The sequence below is a fragment of the Somniosus microcephalus genome, chromosome 8 (genome assembly GCF_052327205.1).
Source record: "Somniosus microcephalus isolate GS21.2 chromosome 8, FLI_Smic_1.0, whole genome shotgun sequence".
NCBI lineage: Eukaryota > Metazoa > Chordata > Chondrichthyes > Squaliformes > Somniosidae > Somniosus > Somniosus microcephalus.
The window spans coordinates 214,906,653-214,923,446 of record NC_140994.1 but is presented as its reverse complement, the minus strand read 5'-3'; the positions used below and the strand labels follow the sequence as shown (position 1 = coordinate 214,923,446).

Below are 16,794 nucleotides of genomic sequence, written 5' to 3'. Positions count from 1 at the left end.
TTGCAAACATTATAATATAGTAGTTTGTTGAGCTCTTGCTGGTGATACCCAGAATTCAGGTCCAGCTTGGAGAAAACATGTGATTCTTTTACCTCTGTGATAATCTCATCCAGGATTGAAGTATCACGTTGCTCACACTTAATTGCATTGTTTGCTGCTGGCATATTGACACAAATTTGTACGTCATAGGATTCCTGGGGTTGGGGATGATTACTAGAGGTGAGACTCATGGCCATTTCCATCTTCAATTATACCACTATCTTCCAACTTTTTAGTTTTATCTCAACTTTCTTGCATAGAAGACATATCTGATGATGCTGAGCAACAGAAATGACAGATTTACCAATATATAGTTTGGCCTGCATGCCCTTCACATTGCCTTTACTGTCAATTACTTGAGAAAATTCAACAAAAATAGCATCTTCCGATGTTGGTATTTGTAAGTGCTACATTTTGCTTAGGGTAGACTAATGAGTGGCAGTGCTTGAATTGTATGTAGGCTAAGTAAACAACCGGGTTTTCCCCTCATAATGAATAAATCAGTTGAAATTGCTTGCTTGTTGGACTAGATGTGAACATGAAATTTTCAAAGCAATGAATGTGGTGTTTTGTATCAAATGGAAATAACTAGATCAGTGTGTGGTGGAGTTTCACTTGAGATTCAGAACTAGTAACAATAGCTTGGCAATTGGATTCATCAATAACATCCTGTGGACACCCAGAATTAGTGATGAGTCGAATTGATAATCTTAAAAGTATACTACTGGAAGTGGGTTATTGCTGATTATTAAATTGGTAGTGTGCTGTTCTGACATAGTAAATAAATATGCACCATCTCTAGAGCTGCATATAGTAGGTTCTGTTTCAGTAACCAGCTGCACATGATACTGTTTTGACTGATTATATTTCTGTGGATATGTAGCTGGGTCACCATGTTTCAACAACAAAATATTTTTGTTGAGACCTAAGGACAGCACTGGGAGAAGTGACTTAATTTCCCATGTGCAGCGATGATGTCAGGACTGTGCAATCCATACAACTGAACGGGGTCCCGAGACAGTCAGGGACCCCGAGCGGATCCAGTGAGAGGACACCTACACAATGGTAATAGCTGATCATTTTGTCAACTATTTTTATATTATCTATTGCAAACATGTCTTTTCACGATTGTACATGTGCAGATTTAATACTGGATTACCTAAGTATTATTTAGTATCATTATCTAGTAAAATAAAGGGCCCCCAAACTGAACCTTTGCTCGGGGCCCCCACAAGGTAAACACCGCTCGTGCCCATGGGCATAACATTCTTTGGCCTTTGCTGGGCAATCACCAGTGTATGGGTAGTTTCCATCGTAGTGCTAACACACACAATTGGAGCCAACCTGACTATGGTTTTACCGTGGTATGATTCAGTTTGAATTTGATGTTTATCCAGACTTGTTGCTTGGTTTCTACATTTGTCTAGATCAATTGCTCTGGCCAGTTCTAAAAACTATTCTAAGGTTCACTCTTTCTCTGGGACTTGGCAGTGCCAAATGTTAGACAAACTAACTTCCATAATCTATATTTTAGTTTTACTACCTGCATCAGTGTAATAATACTTTGTTTCTTGTCAATGCAAGAGTAAGCAAAAGTCATCTACGGACTAATTCTTGTGCTAGTGATCCCATTGAAATATGATTGATTCATATATTGTACTTTTGCTTGGGAGTGAAATGATTAATTAAGTTAACCTTATTACAATTTGTATTACACAGCATGTCGAGTATACCTTTCGAATGCTCCCCTCATAGTACAAAACCATTGCTCTCTTTCACATAATTTTGGTGATATCAAAACCTGTCAAAGTATGCTGAAACCATTTTACCCAGTTCCTCCTCCCAGGGAATGAAGTAGGGTCATTGTTATATGCCAAATGGAGATAAATGAGACAACCCCAAGGCCATGTTATGAGTAGAACTGTGGGAAATGGATATAGATGTGCGGGATATCACTGGATCTATTGTTGACTGGGTCTTAAGGCTAAGTTAAGCCTGCATACTGTACAGGAGTTAATTAATCATATTCATACTTCCTAGACTCACTTTAATTCCCCAAATATCATCCACAAACTTCTTATTAATATTCTTGAACTAGTGCTGTTGCCAAGTGTGTTTGTCTTTAAAAACACAGATTCTTTGTTTGGAGGAATAGTTCTTAATTGTTACAAATGGTAATACTGCATGATCTTTCTTCCAACAGGAAACTCGTCGTTCTCCCCCTAGTATTTGGATGAATACTACAGAAGAACACAGTGCAATAGCAATAGCAATCGTACAAGACACCTTATATGAGAAATATACCATGCTGTTGCACTGTCACAACAATCTCTCTTTAAAACCAGACTGTACAATTGTACCTAATGTGATTGATGATGAGGTTAGTTGGAGGAATGAAAAAGTCATCCACCCGATCAAACTGTTTGCCAACTGGTTGTGTGTGGATGGTGTGATGGTCTCCATTTCCACTTGCCTGGGTGATGACCTGCAAAAATAAGAGTCAGGAATATAAGAGCAGAGCCATGCAGCCATGTGACCCCAAATTAAAGCCCAGAATTCCATTGTTCTTGTCTCTAAACTCTAATTTCTGACCTTGATTTCTTCAGGAAAAATTTTTCTTGACTTATTTATTTAAAAATATTTTTTCAACTTTCTTCTGGGTTATGATTCCACAGGTACTGGCACCATTTAACTATCTCATCCAAGTGGCCATTCTTCATTTGTAAGCCTGCACAGTGAGTGGAGTATTTGGTTGGAAGGGACATCACAGCTGAGTGCAATACCATGCTCATTAGCTGTCCTGACACATGGGGGTAGAATTTCAATGGAATGAAAATAAGATGCATTTTATAAAAGGGGTGTGGTCCGTCACACCAGATTACCGCCCAAGTCATGAAGATGAGAATCTACCCCATGGACTTTCCAGCAGGACTCACTGGACAGTGATCAGGAACCCTTCCTCGTCCAAGACACTTAGGACATTTGCAGTCCACCGCTAGCACAATGGCTTAGACCAGTTAATTCAGTACAGACCTGGGGTTGAACCTGGTAGCTTCTAGATTTGTACAGCTTAGTATCATATACTCACTAAATTTCTTATTGTGGAGCTATAACTACAGACATAACACCACTCAGTGCAAACAGACTTACTCGGGATCAAATGTATCCATGTACATTTTCATCAAATCAGCATAGACCTACACCAGACACTTAGGCAGTACCTAAACATTCAGCTTTGCACCATTGATGGGTCCATTAGCATTAGGTAGTAACTGGCTACCACAAGCACACTTCTTTCTGCTGGGCAACCTCATGACCTCAAGCACCTAGCAGTTTTACATAAACTGGGCAGGTTAGTAGTAATTGCCACCAGCTTGTTATTTCCTAAACACCACTCCAGAAATTTAAAATTCGCTATAACCAAGGAATGGGCGGTGTTTAGACTAAAAGGGGGAGAAATTCGGTATCACCCCGTTTGGGGCGCAATTATCGGCTGGGCGCAAAGTTTAGCACCTGCTCTTAATTATCGCCTCTGACTGCAAACTTGGCTTCTATCGCCCCTAGAGGTGATTGGAGCGCTAAATCAGGCACTACAAACCTCTCTTAAGGCGCTAACGCCGAGGAGCGAGGCGCTACCTCAGAGCGCTGGCGAAGCTCAGGTGATGTCAGTCAGCAATGGAACACAGACACAATGGCGCCGGCCAGTTCTTAAAGGGGAGGGTTGCTCTTGCTCTCCATCCACACCCTACTCATTGCAGCCTTGAATCTCGGCCTGGAGAGACCTGTATATCAAATCTGCTGGAAAGAACAGTGGAGAGGCCCAGGGAAAGAGCTCAGAGTGCAGCCCCCATAGTCTCTTCTAAATCGATACAGGGAAGGTCAAATCAAAATGAACCTGCAAAGTGCTGCTCATTACCCAAAACCCCTTCACATAGCATTGAATCTCTCCAGAAGTCTCTCTCTCTCTCTCAGAATGCGTGTTGCAAAAATGTCGCCGACAAAATAAGGCAGGAAGCGGTCACCTTTAAATCGCGCTCCCCCAGTCCCTTCCCAACTGCAAAGCACTCCCATCAACCTGTCATTGCTAGCGGCAGGCAGTAAGGCAGGGGGCGCCACTCAATATTCGGTCCGTGGCGTTACCGGGGTGTTACATGCTCGACTGATGTCATGATCTGCAGGTGCAGGAGATCGTGGTGGTAGTGTTTAGCACCGCTGCAATATGTCTGGTCAATTTTGCGAGCAGCGCAAACATCGCCACGCCCGGGCGCTAGTTGCTTTGCACCCCATTAGTATCCTCTTAGGGCGCTAACGGGAGGCGCAAAGCAACCAAATTTTTCCCCCAAAATGGTTAAGTAGCGCCAGTTGAATATCGTTTAGACTACATGCAAAATTCGTCCTCACTTCTCATTATAATGATTGCAGTCATGATTCTAGTCTAAAAACCCAAGCTCATTGGCGTTACACTGAAAAGATGGGCCAATATCGGGTCTAGTCTAAGCGCAGTTAATGATTGCCACAGGCTTTTTTCACGATCTAAACAGGAGGTCCATTGATGCTGCAGCACTTCATTCTCAGCATTGTTGCATGTGCAGCTGCCTGAACAATCATAAGAAGAAGGACAAATGTTGATGGCAGATTGCCACCCCAAGGAGAGAGTTTGGAGGTTTTCCGAGGAAGCTTTGGAGGCATTGGTTTTAGCGGTGTAGAGAAGGCGAGTGGTCCTATACCAACTGGCAGGAGGTCCTCGCCCCAAGTCTGCTGGACTATGTGGAGGGAGGTGGCACACCACATCACGGGCAGTTCTGTGGTCTCCAGGACCCACAGACAGTGCAGGAGGAAGTTTGACGAGCTCACACAGGTGGTCAGGATGAATAAAGGCTTCAGCAAATGCTACATACCACCATCTGTACCACAAGCTTCACACACTGCCCAATGCACCAACCCCCAGCACTTATCCACCAACAATCTCTACTGAGCAACACTCACACCCACATCTCACACCTTGCACACAATGACAGCTAATCAACTACGGCAGGCACAAGGGTCATTAGTTATTAGAATTCATGTGATGTGTATGATCTGTTTACAGATAAATTTATTAATGGTGTTTGGAATATTTTGTGCTCTCTCTCATTTCACCTTTGCGCCCAGGAGGATGCTGTGATATGGCGTGAGACAGGGATGGTATGATGGGGATCTGCTGAGCAACGGGGATCTGGGGTTTCATTCATTTGAATCACAATCTGATGAGCCGGTCACAGACAGCCTGTCTGGAAGGCCAATTGTCTCACTGCCTCCTCTCTCCCACCTGTTCCTTGTCCTCCTCGTCCTCCACCTCCTTCCTCTTCCTTCTCGTCCTCTTCCTCATCCTCCTGAGGTGCTCCCACAATCCCTGCTGGCAAGGGCTGCGCCCTCATGATGGCCAAGTTGTGAAGCATGCAGCAGACCACCACAAAATGGGACACCCACTCCGCCGAGTACTGGAGGGCTCCTCCCAAGTGGTTAAGGCAGCGGAATCATTGCTTCAGCAGGCCGATGGTCTGCTCAATTATGTTCCTGGTGGCAGCATGGCTCTCATTATATGAGTGCTGGGCACGAGTGCTGGGGTTGCGGAGGTGAGTCATGAGCCAGGTGGAGAGTGGATAGCCCTGGTCTCCAAGCAACCACCCTCGAGCTTGATGTGGTGGCTGAAAGCGTGCAGGCACACCAGCCTGGTGCAGGATGAAGGCATCGTGGCTGCTGCCAGGATAGCAGGCATTGACATTGAGGATTCACTCTCTGTGGTCACACACCAACTGCACATTAAGTGAGTGAGTGATTTTTAGCAAGCGTTGTATTTTGAAGCAGTTTAAAAATAATGAGGTAGTTTTGTACTTGCCAGAACACTCCCTGATACCAAAGAACCTTGAAATGACGAAGGAAAACTCTTCCAGTAGCAGGAACTAGCTCACAGCCTCTCAAACTGCAAAACCCTGTCAGGTGCGAATGATTGGTGATGATCCCTTTAAATATCGTCACTGAAGCCGGCTTCCTGCTGCTGCACACCACCTGAAGTTGTCGTTGCTTTCTCCAGCAAGTAAGTACATTGGCTAAAATGAAGTTGGGAGTTCGGGCATCCAGTGAGCACTGCACACTCACTGATGTCACGATCTCCATTATGCCGAGCTCCCTGGTAATCGAGGTTACCAGCAGCACTACCGGCAATACTGATATGGCGTGTGGTGCTGGAACCGGCAACAGCTGTCATTACAGCTGTCAGCGGCACTTGAGCGGCAAACGTGTGGCGCAAGTCACACAAATTTCTCCCCTTATTTTTCTTTAAATTCTCCATCCCACAGAAATATCCGAGGTCTTGCCCACAAAGAGGTAGAATTCTAGTTGAGTATGTTATTTGTACAAATACATTGAAGCCAAATTTATCAGTCTGGTTGGAATATATGCTTAAAATTTCACCACGATTAGGAAGAGTGATTTTAAGCATAAAAAGTAACATCGGTGAACTTAAATACTTAAATCTATTCATAGACGCTTACAGCACAAAAGGAGGCCATTCGGCCCATCGTGCCTGTGCTGGCTTTTTGAAAGAGCAGTCGTTTATTTTGGTTCCTGTTGTGAGTAAAGGCTTTTGCTGCTGAGTGGGAAATAAGTCCTTTGCTTTCTGATGTTACTTGGCCCATGCTGCTGAACAAGTGCAGCATCAGGCCCTAGTACACAGGCTAATGGCCCAGAAAGGTTACAGCTGGTTTCCAGTGAGATGCCAAAGGGGTAATTTTTCAACTTTACCTCTCCTACCATTAATGGATAGTGAAAATGTGGATCAGAAAATGATATGCTGCACAAGCCCTAATTTCCCATATGTGCTACTGATGGTCAAAGCTCCCTCTGGCAGCACTAAATTCAGCAAATTACCTCTGAAGTACTCATCTATAGCAGCTCTCTGAGTGAGATAGACCTTTATTATGACTCACATAGCTCTCCATTGGCAGAGCATTTCTCATGTATCTATTCAGCAGAGGATAGAAAATCCCACTGGTGAAGTTCATGCACAAATGCTTCACGCATTCCTACGACATTCCTGTGTGTGCTATTTTTAAGCAAGAGTTAATCCTTTTAAAATAAATCAGAATTTCTACACTTTCATCTCCAATTAACTTCTCCGAATAAACTGGAAAATTCATGTATTGGGATGGCCAAACCATTGTTGTATTTCACAACTCCTCTTGAGCCTATGATTGATACATTATTTTTTAATATTCTGAATCTGCATTTACCTGACCAAGCCAGTGTGTTATCTCAAAACTGGACTGGATTTCAATTCAGATCCAAAGTTGTTCAATTTGGTTTGAACTGAAGTCCACAGGTCAAGCTTAACAACCATCCACTTTGGTACATAAAATAGTTCGATTAAATGTCCGCTTCACAATCACATCATTGAAACAATAGGGGGAATTTTAATTCCATGGGCGGAAAGCTGGTGACACATGACTGTCGCCCGCCTGAGAGCTGCAGTGGGAGGCCTGCTCCATTTCAATGGCCGGGCATCATTAATATTTTGCCGGCCAGCCGCCCGCCCAAAACAGGTGTCCAGAGGCAGCTCACTAGCTTTGGGCCTATGAAGATTAGGCGGCTCAGAAGCCACCAGGCCAGCAGTTAGGGAGAGGTCTGGGAGAGTTTCACGGGTGGTAAAGGGGTGGGGGGCTGGTTGGGGTCACAGTGGCTCAAACTTTTTTTGTGGGGTCTGAAGTAGCTGGAGTTCTAACTTACCTGACAGGGCCTCTGCTGGGTGTCTGCCAGGTTTTACCGAGTGGCGTGTCCATGGCAGATACTCTGCTGCGTAGGTAGTTAAAATTGCTTTGGGATCCTATCTAAGTCATAGGACCCGGATTTACATACATTGATGAGGCTCCTGCCTGAGTGAGGCGGGCACTTCAACCGCCCAAGAAAACAACGGTGTTAAAATAGCCGTGAGCCAGGAAATGAGCAGTAAGTGTAACCTCTTGGATTTTAACTGCCATTTCCATTTGCTTTCCACTGGACAGAGGGAGTTAAAATTCCCCATATGTCATACAAAGCAATTAAAGGTCTGTGTAATTCAATCACATACACAAGCCACATATTCTACTGCATGAGAAATTGTGAGCTCTGATATGTTGTATGAAAATCGGTTAGAACAGAATAGCCCCCTGTGTCAAAAAGCTGGGTGAATGAAGGTTTATGGCTTCCTTTAGACATTTCTCAGTCTGGCTTGAACTTACTTATGTGTTGTAGACTAGGCCAACAGGAGCTGGGTGAGCCAGCACCATCATTTATTTTCCAGACCCTATTGGGCACAGCCCACAACATAAAAGTGCCCACAATACAGCACACATTGACATGAAACTGGCAGCCCCACTCAGTCAATAAGGATGCCATTCCATTTCATTTGCACTAACGATCCTCATTTCGATGAATACAAATTAATTCACAAAAAACAGATTGTAAATACAGTAAACTCTTTCGTATCCGGCACCTATGGGGCCAGGATGGTGCCGATTGATGAAAAATTCTGGATAACAGAGAGGTATACCTACCAAGGCAATTTTTAACACAAACAAAAATAAAAAATCAAGAAATGTACTGTATAATTGGGTACTCGCCTACAGAATGTTCCGTTAAATGTATGGTAGAAGTTGTCGGTTATTAAAGTATTCTGGATGATTAAAGTGCCGTTTAAACAAGAGTTTACTGTACAACAGTTTTATACATTTACAACATTTTCAAAATACCTATTTGTTTTAATTTCCCACTTAAAACCATTGAATTTCACCATGTCAGCAATACCATCTTCTTTTGTGAATCTTTTTAAATAGAGTAACAGATGGCTGGGAGTGAGTAATAAGGCTGTACATTAAATCGAGTGGCTTTGATAATGTCACAAATCACACAATTGAATCATTGTCTTAAACTCAATGCTAGATATTTGTTACTCTTCATTCCAGTTTATGGTGATACCAGACCAGGAGCTTGACCTATTTTAAACTCGCAACCACCTTCATGATAGTGAACAAAAAATATTTACTGCAAAGTTTCTCTTTGAGGTTTGCTTCCTACATTGCGCAGTAAAATGTGCATTCTTCACACGAGTCCACACAGCATGTTGGTAGGCTATGTAACTTTGTGGGGGGGTAACACACCCAGATTTGATCCTGCCTTCATCCAATTTCCACACGTGTACTTCCCAGCAGGAGCCACTAAGTAGCAATTGGGAGTCAAAATTATAATTTTATGTGGGCAAAGGTACAGGAAACTCTCGTTTAAACGGCACCTAAATATCCGGAATTCTCTATTAACCAGCAAAATTCATACTCCGAAAACACCTCAATATCTGTAAATGTTGCCGAGTCCAAGCCTTCCACGGTGGCTGAGTTAGTCAGTGGGGGTAGTTCTCCAAACTGCCACTACTCGGCTTCTTGGCGCTGTCGGAAGCCCGAACACCTCAATAACAGGAGTCTGACTCTTTGTGAAAAATAGCCTCGGTAGATAACTCTCTTCGTCATCCGGAATTTTTAATCAACCGGCACCATCCCGGACCCGTCGGTGCCGGATACCAGAGAGTTTCCTGGTATCAACAAAAAGCTTTTCCGAGTCTTAGCTCCTTGCTATCTCCTAGCTCATGTTTTAGCCGATCAGTCTATTTCAGCTGCCAACCTGCCCAATGGTGTAGTTGCAATTTTAGATTTTTTTACACTTTATTTGGTGCATTCTCCAGTGTTTTGGAGTAGAATTTATATTTATTGCTTTATGAAGTGTATACTACCCAATGATGTGAAAAAACATACCACACAATGAAAACACACAAAACGGGCTCTCCTGACACCCAGTGTATTGTTAAGCCATAGAGAATGAGAAAGCTTATAATCAGTCCACCAGCCACTGGAGACCAGCCAGCCACCAGCAGAAAGCAGAAGCCTGAAGCCAGCCAGTAATAAATAGCTGCCTGCCACCTGTCCATACACAACAACAATCTACTTGAAGCCACTCATCCTCCATCACCACCAGCCAGTCAAAGCACAGCCAGCCAGCCGACCAGCAATCAGCCACTAGAATATGCCCTCTATAACCGACAGCCAGCTACTAGAAGCCATTCAACTACCATCAGTAACCAGCCAAACTACAGCCAGTCAGCCATTCACCACCAGTAGCCAGTTTACAGCCAGCCGCCAACAACCAGCTATTAGTTCTCAACATGCCATCACCAGCTAGTCCAAAACCATTCACGAGCAGACAGTCCACAGCCAACCACCAACAGCTAGCTGCCAGTTGTAGGCAAACCGCCAGCCATCAGCCATCCGGCAGTCAGGCCATAGGCAGTTCCAATCCCACCAGTTTCCCCCATGGTGGGTTAGGTTAAAGTTACCCCGTGAATCAGTAAAAATGAAGCACAAGCAGAGATGGCGGGGATGAATAAATAATTAAGATTCCAGTAAACGAGTGGACATAAAATGACACAAAGAGAGATGCAAATTTTGCATTTAAATTTTGTCTGTGAACAAGGTCCTGGAGATGAATTTGTGTAAATTAATTAGGAAGAATCAGAGGCTTTCTTACATTTAAATAGTCCTTGCATACTTTGGAAATTATTAATTTCAAATAAGCGGCCTCATCTTTTTCTATTCTTCAGTAAAGAAAGACATATTAACTCTCGCATACCTGCAGAGTGGGGTTGTTTTTCCTCACATCTCCCCAGCTGAGGACCCAAACTTGGTCATGTGACTTGTCATATTGCAGCTTCACTGGGACAGGATCTGTCGGCACAGCCTATGAAGGAATTACAGTGAGAGGCTTTTTATATATGTTCGTAAGAGATTATTCTTCATGCAAATATTTGGACAGCTTGACATCATTTTGAGGTGGCCAGTAACTGCATTTCAGTCATGTAAACACCACAACATAAAAGGTTCTATAAACAGCTAAGACAAAATAAACTAATAAATACTATAGATCATGGTTTGTACCAAACTTTTCAAAATCTTTATATGAATTAAAGATTATTTTAAATTAAAGCTATATTCTGATATTTTCTGAATTCAAGTCATTTGTCATTGTTTGTAATATAAAATTGCCACAACTTCATGTGTCAAGATGGAGAAACAATGTGAATCCTTTGCTTCAACAGTTACCATTGCCCTCAACATTTAATTTTTTACTTTTATAAAATGTACCTATTTTTTCACCCATTGAGGTTTAAATACCAATAGATTTGAAACTGTTATCAATTTTTTCAGTAGTTTTAGTATCACGCTTTATAGTGCAAGTTATATGGAGAGTATTCAGTCCCTCTACTCAGTCCCAACCTGAAAATATTATGTTCCCTCCCACACTAATGTAACATTTCCATTTCCCACAACACCCTTGCTTGTGGTCTCTCCGACTCAGATTGCCAATTAAAGAGAAGTGTTGTGGTGTGCGCCATCTACTAGGAACTGGAGTAAGACTGCCCAAATCAATTTGACATTGGATTATTACAACCGTCAGAGAAGAGATTTTCATGCTATCATCTAAGCTGGCTTCAAACTCATGCCGCTGAGGTGTAAAGCATGTTTAACCCTTATACTCACTTGGTAAAAAAATAAAATAATTATCTAATACATTCGTTAAAATTACCTGTAAGACTTTCTGAGACGGAATGTCAATGATAAGAACTCGGCTCTGTGTGGGTTGGGAGACATAGATGTACTTATCTCTGATGTTGACAGCAGAGGCCCAGACACAATACGGAATGGTTTCCCCTTCACTGCAGGGACAAATCTCTTCCTGTAAAGAAGGACAATGTTTGAAACTTGGTCATGAGGGATGTTTTTATTACAAAGCCTGAACCAAATAAATCTTCAACTGGGGCTTGGCCTGATTAAATTCTGATCAGCTCAAGTTTTTAATTCAGACCTGCACTGATTTGTAAATACTGCAGACTATAGTAGCAATAGCCTCTGAACATATGGATGGTATACTATAGTACGGGACAGAAACCTGATAAACATATAAGACCTTTGAATCTGATCGTGCCTATTCTATATTGGAACAAAGGAGAGAACTGATAAATTATCAAATGCCAGCCAAGCAAGATAGGGAAAAGGCTGTCATTTAGTGACATGCAACTCTAGGTTGGGGTAATTTTTGCTTTGGACCTAATTTCATTTAAGTTAGAACATTTGCAGTAGACAGAGAAAAACATACATCCTGTCAATCTGGGACAAAGCCAGGCCTCAGCAACTATAGGAATAGCATTGTAAACCATTGCACCAACAACACTTTATTCTTAAACATTTCAGTCTGAGTCACCTGGTACATGCATGAGTACATTTTGAGCTAAGATGTGCAGGAACATATCGTCTAGATTTTTTAAAACTTTTGAATTGCTTAAGTCATTTTATTTGCTGTATTAAGAACAAGGGGCAGAATTTCCATGGGGTTCTCCCACTTGCCTACCATAACTTTGGCAGAAGGCTACTGCAGAAATTCACCTCTCAAGTATTTAGAATCATGCTTTGAAGCATTAACACATCTCGAGCTTCAGAAGACATGAATAAAATGCTCAAACTTTACTCTCATTGTTTAAACCCCACAGCTACATTTGCTCCTGCCTCATACAACATACACTATCCTGTATATAATTATCTAGAAGCAATACTGCAGTGCAGGAAGGATTCATACATTGAACTGCATATCTTACAACAGATGCTCCTTAGGGTATGTGCAGTTGATTTTCACATCTGACGTATATCGGGCAGGCAGTTACCGGGTGACAGCTTCACCCACCTGATGATGTCGGCAGGAGGCCCGACCAAATTTTGTGGTCAGGCGTCATTTAAATAGAAGAGGCCAGCCACCAGCGCTAATCACGTTGCTTATAGGCAGGTCGCTTGAGTGGACAGGAAATCAAGTGGGACATAGACTGATGCAAGTTTGCAGCAGCCCATAAAAAAGGGGCTGCAAAGATCGGTCAACAGAGCAGCATACTTTAAGCAACTGGGAAATACAAAGCGAGCATCCAACAAGGCGTTAAAAGTGTAGAAATATTTAAAACTTACAAAGTTTGCAATGATCCTGTCACTGGCTTTGATCTGTCTTTGAATCTCACATCCTGTGGGCTGAATTATTGTGATTCCATCATCAGAGAATACATAGAACATATTTCCAACACTTAGTCCTTGAAGACAAAGCACAAAAATGCTTCATTTGCACACACTTTGTAAAAAAAAAAGAGACTTAAAAAAAAAATATTTTAAAAGTTCTGAAACAATTTTGAAAATAGTAAAAAAAAAGGAAACGCAATGTTGAAGGCATTAGAAATGCAGCCTCCAAAGAAAAAGGAAATCGCGCAGATGTGTTTGTCAGTTTAACAACTTTCTATGACAAGTCTTGCTTGGCATCAGAAAGGCATTAAAACAACTGCATTCAGTGAATTTGTGAAAAAAATGCAATAGGGTCATTTTCCATCAGTGCATTCTCAAAGTATAACATTAAGATGCCCACAATACCTCAATGACAGGCTCTAGGAACATTGGTTTTGTGTTATTGACAAACTGAAAGTTTAGCACTTTTACAGCTTTAAAAATCTATGCTTTTCATATTTACAAATCTACATGGGCATTATATAACACAGTCCATATATGGTATAATACTTAAGGGCTATTTTTTGTATAACATATTCTGGGTCAAATTTTATAATTTAGTACTTCAAGCACAGAGCTGCATGCAATGGGTGCATATATTGGCAATTCAGGTGCAGTGGTCAGCATGCCTGGGTCATGACCCCCATGATTACTCCTCTGCGGTGGATGGAAAATTCTGCACACCGCAAACCAGGCTCTCTGACCTCTCATCCAAATTCCTGCTATGTTCTTCTATCACACTCAGCTCTGCACTGGGAGACCTAAATTGTAAAAGGTAGCCCTATACTTACAGATTGTTTATTATATAGTTAAGCTTCTGATTTGGGGGGTTTATATTTTCTAAAATTTGGTCAAATAAAAGGATGAAATCAGCTGCAAGCAAATTCTTGAATCTTGAGTCAAAGAAATCTAATGCTTGAAGTAAGCATCTTCACGGAGTAATTGCTAACAGGAGTTGATACGCAGCTGCAGCCTCCTCCCCCGTGTGACATTGCTCAGCTATCTATATACACAGGTGACCAAAGGTGCCCTCTACATCAATGCTGCCCATTGGTTGGGAGAGAAGATGATGTTCTCCCTGCATCAAACAGTGCAAGTGGCTACATGCTACGCAGCCAGAATGCATTACTCTGATATTGACTTTTCCAAGTTTTACCCAGTTTAACCATAATTTTGGAATTCATCTTTCACTGGGGGGACGGACAGAAAGAAGGGTAATTATTAAGCTTAATCAGTCTTAACCCAAAAACATTATGGCTTATATATAAGGCATACTGTGTAATATACAGCATTTAAGGACTTTATTATACTGTATAATATATGTTGACTATTATTAGATGACATGTGTATAACATATACTGACTTCACACAATATATATATATTAACTATTATATAAAACATACTGTCATATGCAATATATATTGTAATATACAACAACTATTATTTACTGATTTATGCAATGCTTATGAACAATTACTGTGCAATATATACGGATATTATGTAATATATATGGATTGTGTTATATATATTGACTGTTGGGCAATATGTTCAGGCTGTAATATTGTATAACATATTCAGATTGTATTTATTTATATACATATATTGACTGCATAATATACAGTGATATTATTTTGTCAGTTGCTAATTGATAATTATGAGAATTCACGTAGCTTATATTTTGTCAACAACTGTTTATCAAAAGATTTATCAGCATTTGCTGAAAATAAATCTTAGGCTATCGGCAATCCTGCAATTTACCCACATCTTTAGTGTACATGAAGTAAGAGAACCCAAGAATTAATGTCTGCCACAATAATTTCAGAGGCTAGTTTCTGCAATGATTTGTTAAGATGTAAGTGACAGAAGCATTTTTTTAAATCTCCAAATTTTAGCTAGAATTGGTTGAGAGATTCTTTGGCCTCGATTTTAATGGAGGAGGCAGGATGGAGTCAGGTTGCCTGCTGGGCGGATTTCGGACCCGCTGCCGGTTTCAGCCACTCCCGGTGTCCCATTTTGATTTAATTGAACCAATTAGTCCCGTCGTGCTCGCTGCCTGCTGCAATGGAGCGGGTCTGTGGGTCTGCACTGATGAGGTCTCTGCTGCACTTGTTTTTAAGGGCCCCATGTAGCCTCAGCCTCTGATTTCTCGTTGCTGCTGCTGCTGGAAAGGGCCAGGATCACCATGAGTGCTGCCACAGGCAAGAAGGCTGCTCCTAGAATTAATGACGACTCCCTGCAAGCTCTTGTAGAGGGAATAAGAGGGTGCAGGGACATTCTGTTGCCTGCCGATGGCTGCAGGAAGCCTCCTCAACAGACGAAGGCTGAGGAGATCAGTGCAAGGTTGCTGTGTGGATGTACCTGGCTCCAGTACCACAAACGCTTCAATGATCTTGTCCGAACATCAAAAGTGAGTATCACATCACACTTACCTTCACTCTGCTTCCCTTTTTCTTCTCATCACCAGCACTCTGCATTGCCAGCCTGCTCCTCCACCTCCCACCTTACCCTTACTTCCCTTGCACCCTTAGCTTTCAATCTCTCTCTCTGTACTGAATCACTTCATCATCCTACTATGCAGCCCTCACACTCGCTCTCACGGCTATGCAATGACAACAACTAACAACACACAGGGAGGCTCCTTCCTCTTGCCACCTCACTCCATCCAGGCCTCCCTGTAAGATTCTACCTTATGGATTCTTCACACTCACTTCATCATTCTCGCTGAAACTCCACTTGTGTCCCTCCTTGCAGGAAAAGATGGCCCACAATAAGAGCGAGAGAGCCAAGACAGGAGGAGGCACACCATCACTCGCAACATTAACTCACGCTGAGAAGGCTGCTTGCGACATCTTGGGAGGTGGCAAGGAGCTGGAAGTGGGGGATGGAGAGGCGGGCGCACTAGAGGAAGCTGGTGATAGAATGCATTTTCATCCCTCGCATTTACAATTCATGATTGACTGCAATGGCATATGTTGCTCATAGAGGTTGACTTCTGATCATCTGCACAATAGGATGTGTCTGCTACCTCCAAATCAGATGTCTAACTCATACCTTTACTCTCCCACAGGACCATCGAGAGCCCCCCTCCCCACTGTCCAGGAGGAGGAGCCGGACGACTCCTCAGAGGAACCTGCAGCCTCTGAGGGAGCAGCGTCACCAGGACTCAGCGCACCCAGCATCAGCACAGAAACGCACATCTCGGCAGGGCCTTCGCGACATAGAGTAGTATTGTCATCTGGTGTATCACAGCTCACAAATGTGCATCAGCAGATGGTGGAGATAGCGACAGCAGTGGAGAGTCCTCGTCAGAGGTCGCAGGACTCTCCTAGCTCTGCTCAGCTGCATGTAGACGCTGAGCCTCGGGGCCATCCAGAAAGAGAGCGGTGCTGGAACTCCAGGAACAAGTGCAGGAGTCTCTGACAGAGTTTGCATCCACGGTAACTACGAGTGTGGAGAGAATGGAGGAGTCCATCTCTAACGTGAGCACTGCCTTTGTGGAGGCAATGGTGCATGAACGTGCTGCCATGGAGAGGGTGGCAACCTCCTTGTGCACGGTGACTCTTCTAAATAGATGCTATGGAGGATAGATGGGCATCTATTGAA

The 16,794-nt window shown here is 42.6% G+C and overlaps 1 protein-coding gene across 4 annotated transcripts in view; it reads right to left on the bottom strand.

The window, feature by feature from the left end:
* The window catches only part of LOC147114096 (follistatin-related protein 5-like), an 825,355-nt gene that overhangs the window by 27,496 nt on the left and 781,065 nt on the right, over positions 1 to 16,794 (bottom strand). For all 4 annotated transcript variants that reach the window (XM_085995700.1, XM_085995698.1, XM_085995701.1 and 1 more), the window contains 4 exons: positions 13,107 to 13,225; positions 11,683 to 11,832; positions 10,729 to 10,836; positions 2,400 to 2,524 (listed from right to left, as the gene is read on the bottom strand). In XM_085995700.1, the coding sequence (XP_085851826.1) occupies positions 2,400 to 2,524; positions 10,729 to 10,836; positions 11,683 to 11,832; positions 13,107 to 13,225 (502 nt within the window). The remainder of the gene's footprint in view (positions 1 to 2,399; positions 2,525 to 10,728; positions 10,837 to 11,682; positions 11,833 to 13,106; positions 13,226 to 16,794) is intronic.